The sequence below is a fragment of the Indicator indicator genome, chromosome 1 (genome assembly GCF_027791375.1).
Source record: "Indicator indicator isolate 239-I01 chromosome 1, UM_Iind_1.1, whole genome shotgun sequence".
NCBI lineage: Eukaryota > Metazoa > Chordata > Aves > Piciformes > Indicatoridae > Indicator > Indicator indicator.
Window position 1 is genome coordinate 75734516 of NC_072010.1, and position 20739 is coordinate 75755254.

The 20739-nt window shown below is 41.6% G+C and overlaps 1 protein-coding gene across 1 annotated transcript; it reads right to left on the reverse strand.

The window, feature by feature from the left end:
• Window positions 1-1278: 1278 nt before the first annotated feature.
• On the reverse strand, window positions 1279-20033 carry MXRA5 (matrix remodeling associated 5). The gene is made up of 7 exons (XM_054389117.1): window positions 19834-20033; window positions 17362-17571; window positions 15057-15186; window positions 14374-14764; window positions 6237-11231; window positions 4696-5596; window positions 1279-3190 (listed from the first exon to the last, which is right to left on the reverse strand). Exons 1-7 carry the CDS (start codon window positions 20031-20033, stop codon window positions 1279-1281), a joined length of 8739 nt encoding a protein of 2912 aa, XP_054245092.1.
• Window positions 20034-20739: the final 706 nt, after the last annotated feature.

The window sequence follows — 20739 nt, forward strand, 5'->3', positions numbered from 1 at the left end:
TACTGGAATAGTGCTTTACATTACTTGCTGCCATGTTTTGAACAATAGAGAAACTAAAGCTTTTATTTTCATCATATTCTAGAACATAAGTTCTATGAACAATGCAGAACTTTAAGAATTCAAGAATATCTTAGGGACTCCATATGTTTCAAAGGTGAGTCAACATTTGCAAAATTCTGCTTGGAGTTGTTTGTTGAAACATGGGCATATTAAGCACCTTATAGAATTGAGTTCTAGAGCATAATTGGCAAATCTTACTAAAAATTACATATATTATCCAATAAGGTATTGTTGATTGCATAAGAAGTATTGAAATCACAAATGTATCCTGAAATATACATAACAGAGTGTTATGATTTTATTAGGAAATCACATTTAGAAGGATAAAGAGTATGTATAACACTACCTAACTTCTGATTTTTAACTTCGTACTCTCACTGTCTGAATTTCCATGTTTTCTCAAAACCAAATGAAAACCACAGTGAATACACTTTTTCTGGAAAATATTTTTTATTATAAAATGTACAGTATATTGACCTTAATATTATAAAACATTGTAATGCATCAGAGTCTTGTAAAGACCAATAATTTATAAAATGAGACCAAATTAATTGTTATTCTTTCTAGTCTCATAGTCTGATTTAAAAATATATATAAAATATATAATAAATGATTTGACTGGAGTGTCCTTAGTAGGTGGAAGAGGTTTGTTCATATGTTAAGGTAACTAATGTCTGCATGTATTTTTATTAAAATAGATCACTTTTATTCGCTAAGTTAGTCTTTGATTTTGAGGAGCTGATAAAGAATGAACAGAAAGGTTAGTAATCATATTCTACAAGGCTAGATTATGTAAAAGCGCTGCAGGGTATAAAGAAAATTATGTTTCACTAAAGCACTTTTATCACTGCAGCTCATTTATTAACACTTAATACTTCTTTGGTACTTTTAAGGTGCTTGTTAGAACAAGGAATAGCTTTGCACTATTGACAAGAATAGAGTACTTCAGATCTCAGGTGCTATCAGCATGAAAAAATGCACTACACTGTCTGAACAATTTAAAGACCTTTTCCAACATGTTAGTCTCCTCAGTTTCAGTATGCCTATTGCCTCCTTTATTGCAGGGACTTACTACCACATCAAATACAAAGCAATACACTTTGCATGAAAATACAATTAATTCCTTTTTTCTGTTCTCAGTTATCCTGGCTGTGCTGCAAACAGTACTTTCCTCATTGCACTCACTTGGCAGTGACTTGAACTGCATTCGTTTGAGCGTTAGAATATGTGTATGTAGGTTGTTTTTGAATCACTGCCTAGTATATTTTTAGCAGTGCATTTATAGAAGCCTGCATCCCTTTGAGAAGACTGCTGGATGACTAATGACCCCTGAGGGTGGAGGAATTTGTTTCCATACAGACGGGATTGAGCTCCCGTTGTCAAATGAGATTTATCTGGAAGCTCCCATGTTATTTCTGCTTTAGGAATCCCAATGGCCATGCAGTTCAGTTTTACTGAATTTCCAGGCCTGGCATAAATGACAGGTGCTGGCTCACTGGTGATTCGGGGAGGATAGGCTATCACAATGACAGGCACATTCATAACAGAGGTGCCATACTCTGTGGACACCTTGCACAGGTAAGTGCCCCTGTCAAATACAGAAGCCTCGCGCACTGTCAGTGAGCCATTCTCCATCAGGGAAAAGCGACCCAGTGCTTGTGGAGCATCCATAACCATCCCATTGGGCAGTGTCCAGGAGATCTGTGCCCGCTGGTTTGGCTGGGTGATGCAATGGAGCTGCAGAGTTTCTCCATTGATGATGCTCACTAGGTTGTTGTACTGGTTGCTAATTTCTGGCCTGAGTCCCACCTTCAGGAAGACTACTCGTTCCACATAGCCTCCTGGGTTTCTAGCTGTACAGCGGTACGTTCCAGCATCCCCAGCAGAGAGGCTGCTGATGTGTAAGATCCCATCCCTCTTATGGTAAAATCTGTGCAGGCGGCTGCCACTCAGCACTTCAGTGCCATTGGGAAGGATCCAGCTTGTGCTGGGTTTGGGGTTCCCCTGGACTGAGCAGTTCAGATTGATGCTGTGCCCAGCAATGGCAGTGATCCTTTCACTGACAGGGTCTCTGAATGAGGGTTTCTCCATGTCATCTGTAATGAAGAGCTGCACAATCAGTCTTGCTTCCCCTCCTTCATTCCGTCCGATGCATATGAGCTGCACTGCGTCTGTCTGCCTCACCTCTCTGATGTCCAATGTACCATTGCTATGCACAGTGATTCTGTTCCCATAGTAGGGAGCTGGTAGGATTACTCCTTCTGGAAAAGCCCATAATACCTGTGGAGCAGGGATGCCTTCAGCTTTGCAGTCAATAAGTTTCCTGCTGTCCCTGACAGCTCTCTCTCTCACAGATGTTATTGCACTGAGATGACCATTAATTCTGGGAGGCTGAACATTAACATGGATCCAGACAATTTTCCGATCTTCTCCAGCATTGTTTCGCGCTACACAAGTGTAGTTACCACTGTCAGATCTTTGGGCCTTTTGGATGAGGAGGGTGCCATCCCTATATACCTGGTACTTATCAGATAGGGCAGGAATGGGTCTATTGGATGGGGAGAACCAGGTGACTTTGGGAGTGGGTTCTCCTTTGGCTTCACATGCTACTGTGATAACATCACCATAGGGTACATTGATAATGGCGTATGTTTTATTCTTGATAGTTGCAGGCTCGGCTACTACTTTGACCCGCACTTTCATCTCATCCTTCCCAATCTGGTTCTCAGCATAACATGTGTAGTCCCCTTCCTCTCTCAGTCCAACATCGTTGAAATACAAGGTTCCATTATTGAAGACCACATATCGCTTTGTCCGGCTGCCACTGTCATCTGACTGCATGAAGGTATTGATCATGCTGCCATCAGGGAGACCCCAGGAGATCTCAGGATTCGGTAGACCTGTAGCTACACAGTCAACTTTCAGGTCCCCTCCATACTTGACCTTGTGGTTATTATCATTCTTATGTTCTATTTTTGCTGGTTTCATCATCACATTCACTTTGAGGACCACATAGTCATCCCCGATCTTATTGCGGGCTATGCACAAATAGTCTCCTGCATCTTTATCTGTAACTGAGTGGACGACCAAAGTCCCATTGCTGAACACTTTGATTCTAGTCTCCAAGCTACTGTAAGGAAAGAAAAAAGTAACAGAACATGAGCTACAAAATCACATCTTAGGTAATAAATATTGAGTGAAAACTGGAGTTCAAAATACCCCAACTCAGTAATACTGAATAGAAAGGAAAGGAGCATTGGTGTTGTTAGATAATTAGATCACCTGAAATGTCCAAGATATTCACCACCAGAAAGGCAATGGAAAAAAATAATTCAAGCAATTATGTTCCATTCAACGACTAACAGTGGTTTTGACCATGAAACAAGCATTAAATACCAAACAACGGTATTTTTGATTCTTCTGACTGCATAATACAGTGTTTTGCAACATTAAAATATGGGATTTCTGAATTACATATTCTACACAAACTTACATGGAAACTATGGAATCTGACATTTGGGTCCTCAGCTAAAAACAAAGCTAAATCAAAGTGAGCAACTCCCTTTAACACCCTCCCATTAAAATAATCACAAAGAAGTACAATATCGTTAAACTTTGAAATATGAAAGAAAAAGAGTTTGAATGTGTTAAAAAGCTATTTTTTCCTTTCCACCTCACTAGGTAATAGGTAAATTGTGTCCAAACTAGTTTCACCAGTAGCCCCAGTTTTCTTCCCAAAGACGTTATCCTGTGCCTGAAAATCAGCCCACATAAAGATCACAAGAGAAAATTAAAAAAAAAAAACAACACCAGTGTTTTGTTGCTACCACTATGAGGCATAAAATGAATTTTGGGGGTTGTGCTATCTATGGGCTACCTAAATATATCTTTTATCAGTATGAAAAAGATGACTAAGTTCAGCTATTAAGACAGCTGTTGATAGTTGTGCATTTTAATTTCAGTACATTTCTCGTATGTCTACAGTACTGAAAGCATGAGCAATGACCAATTTATAGAGCAGAAACTGTCTTTTCAGCTAAGTCATAGGACAGCTACTCTCAGTTTAGAGAATGGATATTTTACTTGATATTTAAAACACTGAATGAGGAATTGTTTTAGGCATTTATCTGTAAGTGGGTTGCACAGGCCACATTGAAAGATGTTTATTTATATATTGATGTTAAACTGACGATGTTTAAGCAATTATAAGATTATTTCTTTGCTCCATATTTACTTCATAGAGTGATTTGTACAACAGATAACAAAATTCAGCAATCCCATTTCTCCTGGAGTCAAGCAGACACCTATGCAACTCTATGCAGAGTAAGAACATTGGAACATGCAGAACACAAGCTGTCTATCTTCACTTTTTACTACAAGCAGCTGTACAAGACAAATAGTGGGAGCTTATCCTAAACACTTCAAGCTGACTTTTCCAAAGTGCTACTGTTTTCAAGCAAATTATGCTTGGTTACGACTTGGCTAACTTTCCATATAATTTCAGATTCTTCCTTAAGGACTCAGGAGACTCATTCAAAACTCATAGAAAAATGAAACTTGTACAGATATGAATTGTCTTTTCTCCAACTTCATCTAAACTGTAATTTAGATGTGACACCTCAAATAGCAATTTACCTGTGTAAGGAATCAATCATCCTTTTGGAAGGCAATCTCCATAATATCCGAGGCCAGGGGTCACCAGAAGCACTACAGTCCAAATGCAGGGTGGTGCCGTAAGTTACATCTGTCCTCTGAGGAGAGCTCCCAGTGATCTTAGCATTAGATGCATGCTTCTTCACATGAAGTTGTATTATTCTCCTGGCAGCTCCCACCATGTTAGCAGCAATGCACTCATAGGTCCCACTGTCCTTGGGGGAGATGTTGCGAATATAAAGAGTTCCATTGGGAAAAACAAATAAATTCCCATTGACAAACTGCGAAGGTCGGATTTGCGTGCCATCAAAGACCACCCAGCGGATGCTGGGAGGAGGTGCTGCTTTGGCAGTGCAGTGGATATTAATAGTGCTACCAAGGGGCAAGGAAATGTTCTCTTGCTTATCCTGCTGGATGATGGGGGGTAAGGCTGCAATGTGCAACCTCACTGCGATACTGTCAGCTCCTGCAGCATTGCTTGCAATGCATTTGTAAACTCCTCGGTCTGAAAAAGTTGCTTGCTTGATAGACAAGGTCCGATTTTCATGAAGCATTATCCTGCTTTCTGTGGTAGTGACTGTCTGCAAAATCTTCCTATCTGGGAAAATCCATGAAATATGTGGGCTGGGAGTCCCACTAGCCTGACATTCCATTGTTATGGTCTCTCCAAAATAGACTGTGACATCCCGATAGCGGGAAAGTAAAATTTTGGGCTGGTGGGCTACAACGGTGAGCAGAATGATCATTTTATCTACGCCATGCTGGTTCTGAGCTGTGCACAAATACTGTCCACGATCCTGAAGCTGAACATTTCGGATAAGGAGAGTACCATTTTTCCAGACTTCAAACCTTTGTAACCTGGTGTTGGCTGTCATTAGAGCTCCTGGAAAAGGGAAAGAATGAAAAGAAATGGAAATTAATAGGGTTTAAGACATACAACATTGCATTGAAAAAAATCTTATGTAAGACTTTAGATTTACTTAACACCAACTACGAGTTTAGATGGATCACACGACATCTTCTGACACTTCATTGCACAAATTAATCTTTGTTTCTATTGCAGAACTAATCATAGTAGTTTGCAAGCATGTATAGTGTGGGAACTTTTAAGTACTTTATGCTTTAGGATTCCTCTTAAATCTTAATGGAACTTCCCTTTTCCATTTGCTTATGGAAATGACAGACACATGAATATTTAAGACAGCAGTGTTAACAAACCCATATGCACAAGCATTGTCATAAATTCTAACTGCTGTGAATAATCAGAATTGGCTGCTACTTCTTCTTAAAAAAATAAACTCATTAAATTGCAGAGGCTTTTCTTTACTACAAGAAAGACTGCAAAATTGTTTTATCTGTAATGATTAGTTGCAATTAGTCACATTTTTATCTGTAACAACTACATGAGACAGAAATTCTTCAGTACTTTGGACTATTCATGAAATCATGTTGCATTTTTACACAAGCCAAGTGTTTGTACCCTTGAAAAAGAAAATTATGGAAACCACATTTTTCTGTCTTACCTGTAGAGACTTTTGTCCAAGTAATAAAAGGCCTGGGTTCCCCTACTGCATCACAAGGGATAGAAGTATCTGTTTCAGCAAGAATGCTGAAGCTCTGAGACCCTTTTGTGATTATTTTAGGTCTTTCTCCATGAATCCTGAAATTATTGGAAGACTGGAATACAGTTGAATTGTGTGGCAGAATGCCTCCCACATACGGCACAGATGGAACTTGATGATGATGCTGCACATTTTTAACTGGGTGAACTGTAGTGGACAGTTGAGGTTTTGTGTGCTGAGAGAGAAAGGTTGAAGGGGTAATCTTCAAAATTGCTGCTGGTGGAAATGTGGTGGTTGTGGTGTGTGACACTGGAGGCACTGGAATAGCTGTAGCTTTCTGCACTGTAATGCTAGTAGGGGAGACCTGGTCAGCCTTCTTCTCATTTATGTCTTTTGGAACTGGTTGACTAGGGACCACTGGTTTAGGATGCATATTTAAGTGAGGGTATATCCTTGTTCTGTTGAAAAGGAAAGGCATTCTGGAACTAGGATAATAGGGGATCCACTGACTTGGTAGTCTCCCTACTGTGCTTCTGTTATCCGGAACATAGTTACTTCCGGAAAATCTTGAACTAATGTTGTATCTGTTCTGACCCTGAATACCAAACTTGCTTGCAGTGATTGGATTTGTTTTGTGAAATAGAGAGGCTTGTGTTGGGGTAGCTGCTTCTTTCTGAGAAGCAAAAGATTTTTTGTCCTGTATGGTATGTGCTGCATATGCCGTTATCTCTGGTTTGTTTGTGTAGTGAAGAGGCTGGTGTGTTACAAAATAGCGAAATGAACCTTGTGTTGCAATATATGGAGGCTTCATTGCGCCTCTTACTGGAACATGCTTTGGAGGCACAACGGGTAGCCTTTGGTTTAGGCTTGGTATCATTCCAGCAGGTGGATGTGGAATGTTTGGATTTATCAATAAACTGTTGTTTGACATGCTACTATATAACTCTTTGAATTGCTCCTCTTTTGACTGCATGCTTATTTTGTTTTGGGTAGAAGGGGTAGGATGCACATTCCACCTTGATCTCACTACCATTTTGTCCCCATCTGTTTCAATTTGTTTTTCTTCTGTGAGGCTTTCTTGATTGAAGGTATTACTTTCCTCAGTGCCATAATGAAGTGAAGGATGTGAAACAGAAGGTAGAAGAGTGACAAGTTTTATAAAAGGAATAAAGGCAGTGGATGTGGTTGAAGGCTTTTCAGTTGTTTGCAATGTGGGATTATGATGAAATACTTTTGACATGGCTTCCTTGCTTTCTGAGGAAGATGGCTTTGTCTCAGTCTGAGAAGCAACAAATTTTTTTGTTTCTCTAAGTGGAAAAGTCTGAGTTTCTGTCCTTCTGGAGGAGGAGGATGAAGTAATCATCTCATGTTGCTGAGTTGGCTCACTTATTCCTGGTGTTTCTAAAGATACTGTGGGCTTCCATGACTCCACTGAAACGGAGATGTCCTTAAAACCTTCCAGTGTTCCAACAGAAATACCTAAGTCAGTTGTGGTGGGATATATCAACTGGAATGTTTCAGCAGTTGTTTCGTTAACCACACCTTCTGAGTCAAATAGGTAAGGCTCTTGAGATTCTGGTTTTGTAGATAGTATCAAGCTGTTTAGATGCTTAGGAGAAACTGTTGTGCGCAGTTGTTCTGCCTTACTGTCCGTCGTTTTAGAATCTGCTTTAATGCCCTTCTCCTCAGATACATTGTCTAATGAGGTGTATGCTGGCACTTCTATTAGCTCTGGTTTCAGAGGTGCACTTGATTCTTTCCTGGATCCTGTGTCATGTACAACATGTGATGATAAAATTGTGATAGGTGCAGTCACTGGAAGTGCCAAGGTTTCAGAAGCAGTAGAGAGTGTCACATGTTTTTCTTGAGGTGGAGAAGCAGTAGGCCTAGAGGTTGTGACAGCCTCTTTGATTTTGGTAATTTTCTCAAAGACATCTGGATTAGTAACTAATGAAGGAATGAATGCCACATGCTCCTCTTGCTTAGCCCATATTTTGACATTGCTTGTAAGATCAGGGCTTTCAAGAGTTGCAGAAGGGATTTTGGTCACAGCTTCAACTACAGGTGTCTTTGGAACAGTAGGTATTGCCTCTGTGGTTAAAACAATGCGGTGGAAAGACTTTGCTTTTTGTCGGATTCTGTTTGGCCTCAATCTCCTTCTCCCATAAGGCCTTTTTCTAGTGTGCTGAGTAACAAGTGGAGGCATGGTTTTTCTATAGGGAGCTGTTGTTGTTGCCACAGTGGTCAACCTAATGTCAGCAGAGGCAGATTTTATCCCCCCTGCTGTTTTATGATGAGCATTAGTACTATGCAAAACAAATACGGTATCTGGTTTTGGAGTAGCCAAGTTTCTGTGTCTTCCCTGGAAACTCTCTGCATCATGGCTGGACATGCTTTCTTGAGTTACTATATTCCTGTAGGTGTCAGGTTCTTCTTTGCTCTGAACTCTAATGGATGTGACAGCTGGAAAACTTGTATTTATGCCTGCCATTTTTGTCTGATCTGTAGCTATTTCTTTGTGCTGGTGTATCAAGTCATTGCTTTTTTCTGCAACAAATGGAGAAATGGTTGAAGAAATGGTAGTCATGTCTACAGAATCTGTTGGGATGATCTCATCTAACGGAGAAGGTGTTGAAATTATGGTGTCAACACTTATTTGGTCCACTTCATTTAATTTCACAGTTGTCTTCAAGACACTATGAAGATCTGCAGTCTGATATTCGTCTAGGAGAGTAGCATCCAGTGGTAGCTCAGCAAAAGCAGAATTCTCTTCTGATGTAGAAGGTACACTCCTATCTATATTTTCCACTGTGAATGGGCTGCTCTGAATCTTAGGGAAGTTTGTTACAATTTGTCTCATTAGAGGCTCTTCAGTGAGAGGAGAGATATCTTCTTTGACTACAACTGAATCATCAGTCCTGACATCAAGACGCTTCTGGCTTTGGGGTTGCACAGTTGCAGAGACAGGAGTCAAATGAAGACCTGATACAGTGATTTCTACAGGGTATATACTTGCAGGTGTTTCTAAATCCCCGTGGTCAGAGAAGGGTTGAGTTTCTGACCTTGTTAATATGGACTGGACTGAAAATGCTTTAGTGTTGTGGGAAACGGTGACTGAGAATGGCTCATCTTGACCCACAGATGATGCATCAGCAGAGGAATCTACCACATCAGCTGTTGCTCCTGAAGGTGGAGGGCTGGCTATTGGGTGAGGGACTGGAGTAGTTCTCTGCATGACTGATGGCACTGCAGTTGTTAAAGAAATGGCTGTACCTGTTGTTCTAGGAATATTCTTCCCACGGACCTTTGCCAAAATGTCAGCCCAATGCTGTGGGTTAATCTGCTTGCTTGCCACGTTAATTCTCCGTCGAGATTCAAATGCTCTCCGGCCTTCTGCAACATTGCTGTCTTCGTTTCTATCAGTACTCTTCCAGATTTTCATTTTTCTTCTGCTTTTCTTTCCTTTTTTAATTTGAGCCTCTGTCACATGGTCACTTTTTTGTTTAAAGGATATTTCCCAGTCTTTCAGGTGGTTTTTTCTCCGAGGGAACTCCTCCACTCCTTCTGCTCCTGATCCCTCTCCATCATCTATGACATGCCCTCTTTTTTTTGACAAACTTTTTGAGCCTGGGCGTTTTTTTAGCTTTACCCTTTTAAATGACCTGTCGGACACCATTTTATTTACTGTAACTCTTACAACAAACTGATCTGATCCCTGCTGATTGACAGCCACACATCTATAGTGGCCACTATCACTGACGTGGCTTTTTGGAATAAGCAAAGTACCATTGTCCAACATATATCCTTTTGAAGAGTTTGATAAATCATTAAGTACCTGACTGTTTGGAAGAATCCAGCTCAGCTGTGGCTCTGGGATAGCAACTGCACTGCATGGCAAAACTATTGGATCTCCAACATTTTTTTCAACTCTCGCTATATCTGAATCAGCTACCTGAATAGATGGAGGCTGCACCACAAGTCTGAAAGTCATTATGTCAACATCATCTCTCACCTGTGCAATGCAGTGGTACAGACCACCATCAGTGTAACTCACTGATTTGATTATTAGCTGGCCACTGCTAAGAATGGAAAATCGACTGTTTTTCTCATTAAATGGCACCTGCAGTTTAGTTCCATCTGGAAAGAGCCACTGAATGGAAGGGCTCTCAGAAGCTTTCACATTGCAGCTCAGCTGACATTCTGACCCTTCCACCACACTCTGTGCTGTTCTTGTGCTCTGGTTTTGCTCTATCATTATCCAGCTTCTCTGCTGCCCAGTGTCTTTGGTGTGAATTGTCTGAGAAAACACAGTAGAAAAAGATAGCAACACCTTTTTCCCTGTACTTTGACGTCTGTTTAATTGGATATTTATAAGAGGTTGCATCACCCAGGAAGGCTCAGCCAGTATTTGAGCTTTTACTCCTGTGTAGTAAAGAGCATCATAATCTAAGCCTTGCCTGTAACGATAGCTTATTTTAGGCTCTTTGCTGAGCATAAGTTCCCTCTCTAATTTGACAGGTACTTCACTGTAATAAGCTATAAGCTTCCATAATTTTTCATAGTTTTCTCGGTTCATTGGACACTCAAAATCCAGTGAAATTGTAGCATTTAGATCAATCTCCTGAGTCTGGATTTGATTCCACTGAATTTTGGTAGAGCCTGTTGGTTTTTTGATTTCACAGTTGAGGTGGACTACATTGCCATGCTCATCAGTCATATTTAGAGTAATGTTCCATGGAGAGGACTGAATCTCTTCCAGAGGGACTTCATAACTTTCACCATCTTCTTCATTTTGAGTGCTGCTATTCTGCCTCAATGAAGACTGAATGATAGGTTTCCCACAGGAAATATCTTTCAAGTTTTGAATATCTTCCTTCTGCAGATGTTTTGGGCTATTGCACTTAGGACAGAGCTGTCCTCCTTCATAAGCTTTGTCCTTTTTGCATTTTAAAACACCTGCAACAACAACAAAAAAGAGTAAAATAAAAAAAAAGGGAAAACAAATACTAGGTAAGCTGAGGAACTGTTCTAAAGTTAGAGAACTCTCAAAACTGTGAAATGGACAGCATGAAGAACTCATTATGGCACATGACACATAAGACAAGGCTTTTAAAATGGTACCTCATTGTTTTCAAAGTCAAATGGGCACCTGATTCTCAAGCTGACCACAATTTCTTCTGACTTTAATGAGAAGACTGAATATTCAACCCATCTGAAAATTAGATTCACTGCATCTGAGTAAAATACCTAGAAATGGAAGTGTTCACAGCAGCATTACAAATCAGTAAAAATCTAGGCTGTGCCAAAAAGTCTGTGTCTCTACAGTGAGATCCATTTAACTTGTGGATCTAACAAGATGAGGAGTTGGTCCTTTCAGTTTTCCAAAATGCAGCATTTACCTGAGAAATGGTGAACTTCCTCATTAAATAATCCAGGAAGTTTTTTATGTTTGTCTGTTATTAATGACCACTGGTGGCTACCAAAATTTCTGACTAGTTCCTGCACTTGAAAGCTATTCATCATCAGCAAAAAATCCCCAAAGTGCTACTTCTTTGAAATAACTGTAAACTCTGTAATGATAAAATAAAAACTAAAATAGAGGAGTGCTAAAACAGGAGATGACAGCCTTGACTTCTCTCTTCTGTCACTGCCAGAAAGACTTGTCTGCAAAATAACAGTTATGTATTTAATACATTGTTATGCACACTAGAATATCAAATGTCACCTTATCTATTTAGTTTGGAAACAGGCTGTAAATGAAATGTATTCCAGTTATTCTAGGAATAAGTGTCATGCTTATTACTCACTGAGGAATGGGGGATATTTGAATGAATGACCAATATTTGTGTGGGTTATAAGGCAAAATGCTAGAAGAAGAGGAAATGACTGACAAAATTTCATTCTGTTTTTTAATTCAAAACCACGTGTTTTGCCTGTCTTTCTTGAGAAGATCTTACAAATGAACTAGTCTACCACTTGCAGATTCAAATATGTTTCAAAGATAAGGAAAGCATGCTTCATGACAGAACTGGCCCACAATCAACTTGGCAGAGGTCATACTGGTCTGAAGAACTTTCGTAACTCTATATGTATAGAATTCCCAAAATAGTTAATGTTATGGTTATATAAAGACACGAAATCTGTCATACATAAAAAAGGCATGGATAAAATAATTTCTCTTTCTAATAACCACTACTGTTGTAGTGTAAAAAGAGGATCAAATTGAATAAAAAAGCTAACAATCCAACACTGCACAAGAATAGAAAGTTTATCTAATATTTCATTGTTATAACTTACACTGCAATCTAAGTACACTTAATAGACACACTCATTTCGATCAAGGAGAGCATACAACAATCCTAAAATGTAAGTTAGTGACATTTAATACCCGAGTTAGATGCCTCAAGTATCAGTTCAGGCAGGAACACTTATATTACATGTTCAAGTATCACGCACTCTTTAAACTATTGTCCTGCAGCTAAGTGCAACACTTCATTTGATGCAGCCCGGGACGTGGTTGGCCTTCTGGGCTGCAAGAGCACATTGCCAGCTCATGTTGCATTTTTTTTCAGCTGACAGCCCAAGCCCTTCTCTTTGAGACTGCTCTTGACCCATTCCTCACCCAGTCTCTATTTGTGCTTGGGATTGCTCTGACCCAGGTGTAGGACCATGCACTTGGCTTTGTTGAACTTCACAAGTTTGGTTTGGGCCCACCTCTAAACCCTGTCCAAGACCCTTCACAGGATCACAGGATGTTAGCAGTTGGAAGGAACCTCCAGAGATCATCGCGTCCAACCTCCCTACCAGATCAGGACCATAGAATCTAGTGCAGGAATGCATCCAGATGGGTCTTGAAAGTCTCCAGAGAAGGAGACTCCATGACCTCTCTGGGCAGCCCATTCCAGGGCTCTGTGACCCTCACAGTGAAGAAGTTTCTCCTCATGTTGAGGTGGAACCTCCTGTGCTGTAGTTTATATCCATTGTCCGTTGTCCTATCACAGGGTTCAACTGAGAAGAGCCTGTCCCCTCCCTCTTGGCACCCAGCCGTCAGATATTTATAAACAGTTACTAAATCCTCTCTCAGTCTTCTCTGGACTAAAAAGTCCCAGGTCTCTCAGCCTTTCCTCACAGGGCACGTGCTCAGTCTCTTAATCATCCTTGTAGCTCTCTGTGAGCTTGCTTCACACCTTTTTTGATGCCTTGAGGATCTTAAACTCTATCATTTCATGGTTGCTGTAGCGAAAGGCTACCCCTCCGGCCTACTACAGTAAGCACTCAGCTAACTGAGACAGTGAACTGACATTCAGACAACCACTCATTTAGTGCATTCCTGGTATAGAAGCACTATAAATCTGGGGGTTTTTCCTTTTTTTCCTTTTACTATTTTGCTTCTGCACATGATGAGATATGCTCCAGCCTAAGTAGCATGATACGTCTCTCACTTATAAGCCTGGACAAAGAAAGACCAGTTGTTTTAGGGAAAAAAATTGCAGAAATGTAGGTGTTCTCTGGAAATTCTTAAAATACGTTTGTTCCATAACAAAATGAAGTTGCAGTCAATGAAAGAACATACAGACATGAAGGCTGCATAGTGCAAAATAGCATTAATGTTAACTGCATCAAAGCTAAAGCACTCATCCAGGAATTTGGAAAACTGGTTTCCATTCTTTCCTTACCCAAACAAGTTCGAATCCAATGTTTGCACCTCCCATGAAAGCACAGTTATTAGCTTTGTTGGTTGAGGACAACTGACAGCCCTCAGTCAGAGGTATACCACTCTACAAAGGAGCACACTAACAGGTTATAACCTATCTCCTCTTTCCAATTATAAACCCTGAGATTACTTTTCCCATCTTGAATGTAATGTCTAATTCCTTTGTTGCTGAATACAGATTTATAACTAGTGACACACACCAGAATCCTCTTTACACTGTTTTTTAAATACATGCATTTATTGAGTGGTAACAGAACATAATAGTGCACATAGACATTCTGTAAGTAATAAATAGTCAGGAAATAACAAAACTGTCCATAAGCAGAACAAGAGAAAATAATCTAGCATTATGACTTGAGGAAGCATTAGTATTTTTGCTCTTACCTCCAGAAACTTCATTCCATTCAAGAAGCCACTTTAAACTGCAGTCACAGGTCCACGGATTGCCATGAAGGTAAAGATTTTCCAGCAGCGGCATGCCTTGAAACATCCCTGCAGGCAAGGTCCTAAGAGCATTTTCAGATAGGTAGAGATGTCTAACTGTTGACAGTCTGAAATAATCAAGGACCATAAATGTTGAAAAGGTGTTGGGGTGAAGCTGCTGGAGTAAATTCCCTTCTAAGTGGACCAGTCTCAGAGAAGTTAATCCATTAAAAGCATTTGGATGAATAAACTCAATTCTGTTGTGGTCCATGTGCAGTCTCATTAAGCTTGAAAGTCCTTGGAGGGTCTGGCCAGTTATGACCTTCAATTTATTGTAACTAATTTTGAAAACCTAAAAAAATAAAATAAAAGAGATTAGTTTTGTTTTTTTTTATCTAAATCCAAACAGGATACCAGGGAAGCAGAAGTCTTCCACATTTAAATATCAATATAACCATGCAAAATGATATGCTCGTCAAAGAGGGAGAATACTACTGACTATTAGTGTAACAAAGGCATGGTTGATAGACCTCCAATATATCTGGGGTGTAAATACCTTAATCCTAAGAAAGGCACTACAAAACCACTTATTTTTGCCTTCTTTTATCCATGAAAGTTAGAATTTAGGAAGACCTGAGAATTACCTGGAGAGATATGAGATCTTTCAAAGCACCATTAGGTATATTCTGGATGTCATTTCCATGTATCATAAGCAATTCCAGTTTTGTAAGACCAGCAAGGGAGTTTTCATATATTGACTGTATACTGTTAAACCTGGGGGGAAAAAAATCACACATGCAGTTACATTTTATGCACTGACTGTCATGGACTGCAAATGTAACACTAGTAAAACCTAATTTTCAGGGAAAATTGGAGGGATCTTAATGCATTGTCAAAGGTCCAGAAGTTACTGAAATATTTTCACAAGGCCAAGAGTACTAAGCTCATGTTTACATTAACATTCCTTTTAACTCAGTTTGTGGCACTTTAGCAATAATTTAGGAGTAAAAGTAATAAATAGGCATTTAAATTCTAATGGTTGTTAGTATGTTTTTCCATGCAGCTTAGTTTATAGATGGTAATAAATGAATGGCCTGCAGCCAACCAATGATGCTATGGAGCCTGGAAAACTAGACAGGCTGCAGTTTTGCCAAAACAACATCTAACAATAAATGAATAAAGATTTGGAGAGAAGACATTAAAAACAGGTATTTCCCAAACAGCATGAGAAACAGGAAATCACATCTTGCTTCACTTGCTGTTACAATATATAATTGGCCACATCAATTAATTACATGAGATCTAGGAATTTACCTTCTAATTGTGTAATTTGAGCCTAGAAATTCCCTTCATAGAAGGAATACAGAAAATCTACTTTTTGTAAAGAAGTCAATTTCATTTTGGACAAATAAATCAGGTTTTATTTGCCAACATGTTAAGTTTTGGCAGCCTAGCTCTGCGTTTGGATTTTCCATATGCAGACATAAAATTAAATGCATGAGCTAACCTGGGCATGAAGCCTTTAAATTAATCATAGAATTTTAAAGATCTTTCCTGCTTTTTTTTTTACATGTTATAGAAAGGAAAGGAAGAGACAGCAAGAAATTAAAGTACTTTAATATGGAGGAAACAGTTTCAGATCCTCTTTCTATTATCTACCTGAAGATTCTGATTTTGCCAAAGATGTAGACTGTTCTGATATTTTTAGTCCTACTGTAGCAGTCATTCTACTAAAATTTCTGACTCCAACATCAGCCCTTCTGAAAAACATGAATGTCTCAAAATATTTTTTTTCTAAATTATTTCCAGTTAGGAAAATAATCGTTACTTCCTAAAAATTTAGCACCTTAAAATAGAAATATGGTGAAAACTCTTTTCCAAAATGAAAGAAATACAGCAACAGGTATAAGACTGCTTCTTCTGGAAATGACCACGACTCAAAAAACGGCATTTGTAGTCATAAAATACAAAGATAGGAAAAGGCTTTTATGCTATTAGCATCAAATAACATACTTTTATTAAGAAAAGCAGTCTAAACACCTAAATAACATAGAAGCATACACCCCATTTACAAAAGCAACTGAGGCATAAAATTTGCCATAGAATATTGATGTCTGGAAGACAGTCGATTGTGAATGTGTGATTTTGAATACGAAGAGTGGGGTATTTTTGGCTCAAAAATGGCATGAAAATACAGAATGCTGTAACACAGATTTACTATGTACAAGGGTATTTTAGACTAAAATTAGGCTTTATATGGATAAAGTGCTGGTGGGCAGAAATTTTAACTACAAAGAAGCAAAAAAAAAAAAAAGTCGAGATCCCTACTGTCAATCACTGCATGTCAGTTGCAGTTTACAGGCCTTGAGATGGTCAGGATGAGTTCATACCAGGTAGTGAGACAACTCTGGTATCAAGTAGAAGAGGAGTGTGACTCTTGCACCATGCTATGTCACATAATGACCCTATAAAGCACTTATGTGATGCACAGCCTACTGACTGTTTCTGCCTTCTTTTTTCACAATCTGTCAGTTACATGGGAGTTGGCAATATCCTGGCAGAAGAATGTGAGTGGAGTCTGAGCAATTTCTCCCCAACACACTCACATCTGCTTCAAGGTCCTTGAAAAACAAAAAAACCCCATAAACCAAACAACTCCAGAGACAATGGAATAGCTTGATTTTACTGTATTGCTTTAATATACGCTTTATCTCATTGTTCTCCAAAATGCTACCCAGCTATGTTATGGAATTTTACTCCTACTATATTTTCCTACATAGAGTATAACATGCACCATTTAGCAGACATCCTGTAGTAGGTTTAATTCAACATACATCTTTTTATACACTGTAACAGACTACATGCCCTATTTACCAAGAACTGACACCATGACATAAAAGTTTATTTGAAAACAATAGTTCATTTCTTGCTACAAAGAGCCATACAAACCCGAAATTGATTCTTTCCACATGTTTCGGGATCCTCCCAGGCACGGTGGCCAAAGACCGGAAAGTGCAGTGGACCTCGGTGGGCACGTAGCAGGCACAGGGCTGGGGGCAGGCCTGGGCTATCGGCAGCATCCCCAGACCCAGGATCAGCACCACGGAGAGCGCCGCCGCCACAGCCCCCATCTTGTCGCCTCCTCTCTCCTCGCTCCTCCTGGGCCGGCCGGGGGAAACGGGAGGGGAAGGAGAGAAAAGAAGTGATGGTTTGAAAAATCCTTTCAAAATGCTTTATATATTTAGCAGTGCTCTGTAGCGTCCCAAAGGGTCTGTAGACAATCAAGAACAAGTTCAGTATGAACGAAGTTTTCTTTCTTCAGTGTCATTTGCTACTTCAAAGTTAACTTTCCCCTCATAATTCACTTCTAACTCTTCTACAAAATACCTATTCTACTAAAGTCAGGATGTCTCCCTATGGTAATAAATTTTGTACGTTTGGTCTATATGCCAAGGGTAGTACTCCTCACCTAAAAAATCAGAAAACTTCCAAGTCTAGTTCATGCAAATTGCCATGGCTCCCTCTACAGACAATGAAAGCAAAAAAGCTAGCCATACTTACTTGAATATCAGTTATGTACTTGATGCAAGACTTAGAAATAGTACAGATCAGCTTCATTAGCGCCTTCTTTATATATCTCAAACAGCCCAGCTGCCTAAATTTTAGAGAGGCTATTAACTTCCAGGAGCATAAAATTTGGCTGACCTAATCCCATTCATAATATAAATGGGAAATTTTGTGTCACTGGGAAAGTGAGTGAAAGAAAGAATTTGTTTGCCATAGATCTGGGATCTGTCATTTTTTGCCATACTCTGCAATGTCAGATGTCCTCTTACATTTCAATCTTAACCAAATAGGTGCTATGAATGATCAGATTTATTTAGAAGCATAATCACTGAGCTCAGAGTTTATTACTTTATTGCTCTGAGAGCAGAGCAATAAAGTTTATATTTATAATCTTGCCACATCTACTGATGCTCAAATTCAGATTTTTAGAACTACGTGTCTAAATCTGGATGGTTAGATCCATAAAGAGACATTTAAAGATGCACAGTGTACTCGAACAGGAAAGAAAACACAGCTATTACTGACCTTGAGCACTAACCAGTTCTAAAAGCAAAATAATTTATGTAGATGTCTTAATTACAGATTAAGCAACCTAATTTTGAGTTTGAAATAGCCCTATTATCTCCGCCATCAGAAGAATTCAAAAGTTTTTCAGGTTAAATCCGTGGAGGAATGCAGACCACTATTAGTAACTGAAATTTAGTATTTCGTCTCCTGTACAACAGTGTGACAATGACAGAAAGGCATTCAGTTTTACCAGCTATTAATAGTTCCATTACTTATTGGTCTTACCATAGAAGATACATTTTTCTCAGCTCTCCTAGCAACATGACACATGCTTTTTTTTCTAAGAGCATCATGTGCAAATCATTATAGTTCAAAGGAAATGCTCACTGGGATGAAGAGGTTTCCAAAATATCTGTGGTCAAGTTAATGAGACGTTTACCATTCTTTACAAGACAAATAGCTTTTAATTTGCTTAAGAATATTCAGGTGCTGTTTTCCTTAATGTTGTCTTTAATGAAAACCCCCTTTAGAAAACACCCTGCTCATTTCAACCCCCTTTGGGAGGGGTTACTGCATTTCCTTACAGGAGGGGATTGACGATGTTAAGAGGAAATTGCAATGATTTGTGAATGGTTAGGGAAAAGGAGGCTGAAGGGACTTATCCATGCTTTGCCTCGGTAAGAAACACTGATGGCTAAGCACGGGACCGGCAACACCCAAGAAGAATCCCTGTTCCAGAAGCACGCCTGGAGACAACTAGGGAGGCCTGGCTGAAGCCAAACCAGCTCCCATTGAACTGCCCCACCACTCGGGGGCGCCCTCAAGCACTTCTCCGTGCCGTCCGCCATTTGTTGCCTCCACCACCGACGCACAGCTGACCAGCCAATGGGCCACGACAGGCTGACGAGGGGCGGCGCGTGGGGCAGGGCGAGTCCTCGGCACTGTCTGCACGTCGCCCCGCGGGGCCCGCGCCTGCCCCGTGGAGTGGTTGCAGTGGGGAGGCAGTGGCGGCTCTCGCGCTGAGAGGCCCCTCCCGCCGAGGCGGGCTGTGCGCCACACGCGACTGTGGTGAGAGGCTGGGGGAGAAGGGCGAGTACATCCCACCCGCGTCTCTTTTTATCATACCGGAGGGCAGATGCATCCCGTAAAGGAAGAGTATCTCCGCCGGGCTGAGCAATAGGGCTGTGGGCGCGGGCCGACACCCGGCGGCGCGGTCCGCAGGTCGCCCCACCGCCGCCAGCCAGGCAACCGCTCCCCTCCTGCTCCTGGGCGGGAGCCCGCAGCCCAAACCACTCTCCACCCAACCTGGCACCGGCAGCCGCAACCGGCCGTGCGCGGGGTCCTTACCTGCAGCCGGGCGCGGTGCAATCAGCAGGCGCTGCCCGCCGCTCCCATGCCCCCTGGCGGCTGCGGGCCAGCGGCGGTGCGGGGCTGCGCGGCGGGCGGGCGGCGGCTACCTGGCTCCGGGCCTCCCTTGCGGCACCAGCTCTCTGAGACTCATCGCAGTCCGGGGCGGCCCGCCTCGACGCCGCTTTAGGACGCCTCATCGCCCGTCATCCTGCCGCCCTGGTTGGGTCCCCCCACTAAGCATAGGCGACACGGGGCGGCCGAGCGGGACACCGCCTGGGATGGTGGTTTCTTTAGTGACTTAATTTATCCGAGCGCTTGCCTTCCCTTGGGCGCCCCACGTTCCCGCGGAAACTTCCTCAGTCCCGGCGGGAGCCGAGCGTGTCGCTCCGAGCGCTGAAGGATCTCTGTGAGCGAGCGGGCGCGCAGGCGATGCCGGCGGCTGTCCGCCGCTTGCCAGGCTGCCCGGACACGCAACTCCCCCGGCGGTACACCCCCGCCGCCCGCCGCGACATGGGGACGAGAGGCGTGGGGTGCCCGGGCGTCACGGTCCTCCGCTCCGCCCGCCACCCCGCGCCGGGCGCTGTGCAGGGGAGGGCGCGGCGGAGCAGCTCCTCTTGCGGGGTGGGCGGCACCTCCACTGGGGGGCTGCGGGCGGGCCCGAGCAGGGGGCGGGGGGAAGTGGGCCCCGGAGCCAGCAGGGCGGGGGGGCCGGCGGGAGCTGCGGCCCCCGCGCGAGGATCACGCTTGGATCCTGGACCTAAAGCTCTCGGAAAGTTTGTTGCTGGGACCTGGGCGCATTTAGCGATCTGGAAACGCTCAACTTTGCGGCTACTCGCATTGTGCTCTCGCACATGCATACAGAAACTTCAGCATATAACTCCGAATCTGGGGCAACCGGTCTGG

Excerpts from the sequence above, each read along its gene's own strand:
- MXRA5 (XM_054389117.1), bottom strand. The coding sequence starts at position 20,033 with ATGAGGCGTCCTAAAGCGGCGTCGAGGCGGGCCGCCCCGGACTGCGAT. Across the intron at positions 5,597-6,236 it reads TTGGACAAAAGTCTCTACAG|GAGCTCTAATGACAGCCAAC; the intron begins GTAAGACAGAAA and ends TCCCTTTTCCAG. Across the intron at positions 3,191-4,695 it reads ATGATTGATTCCTTACACAG|TAGCTTGGAGACTAGAATCA; the intron begins GTAAATTGCTAT and ends CTTTCCTTACAG.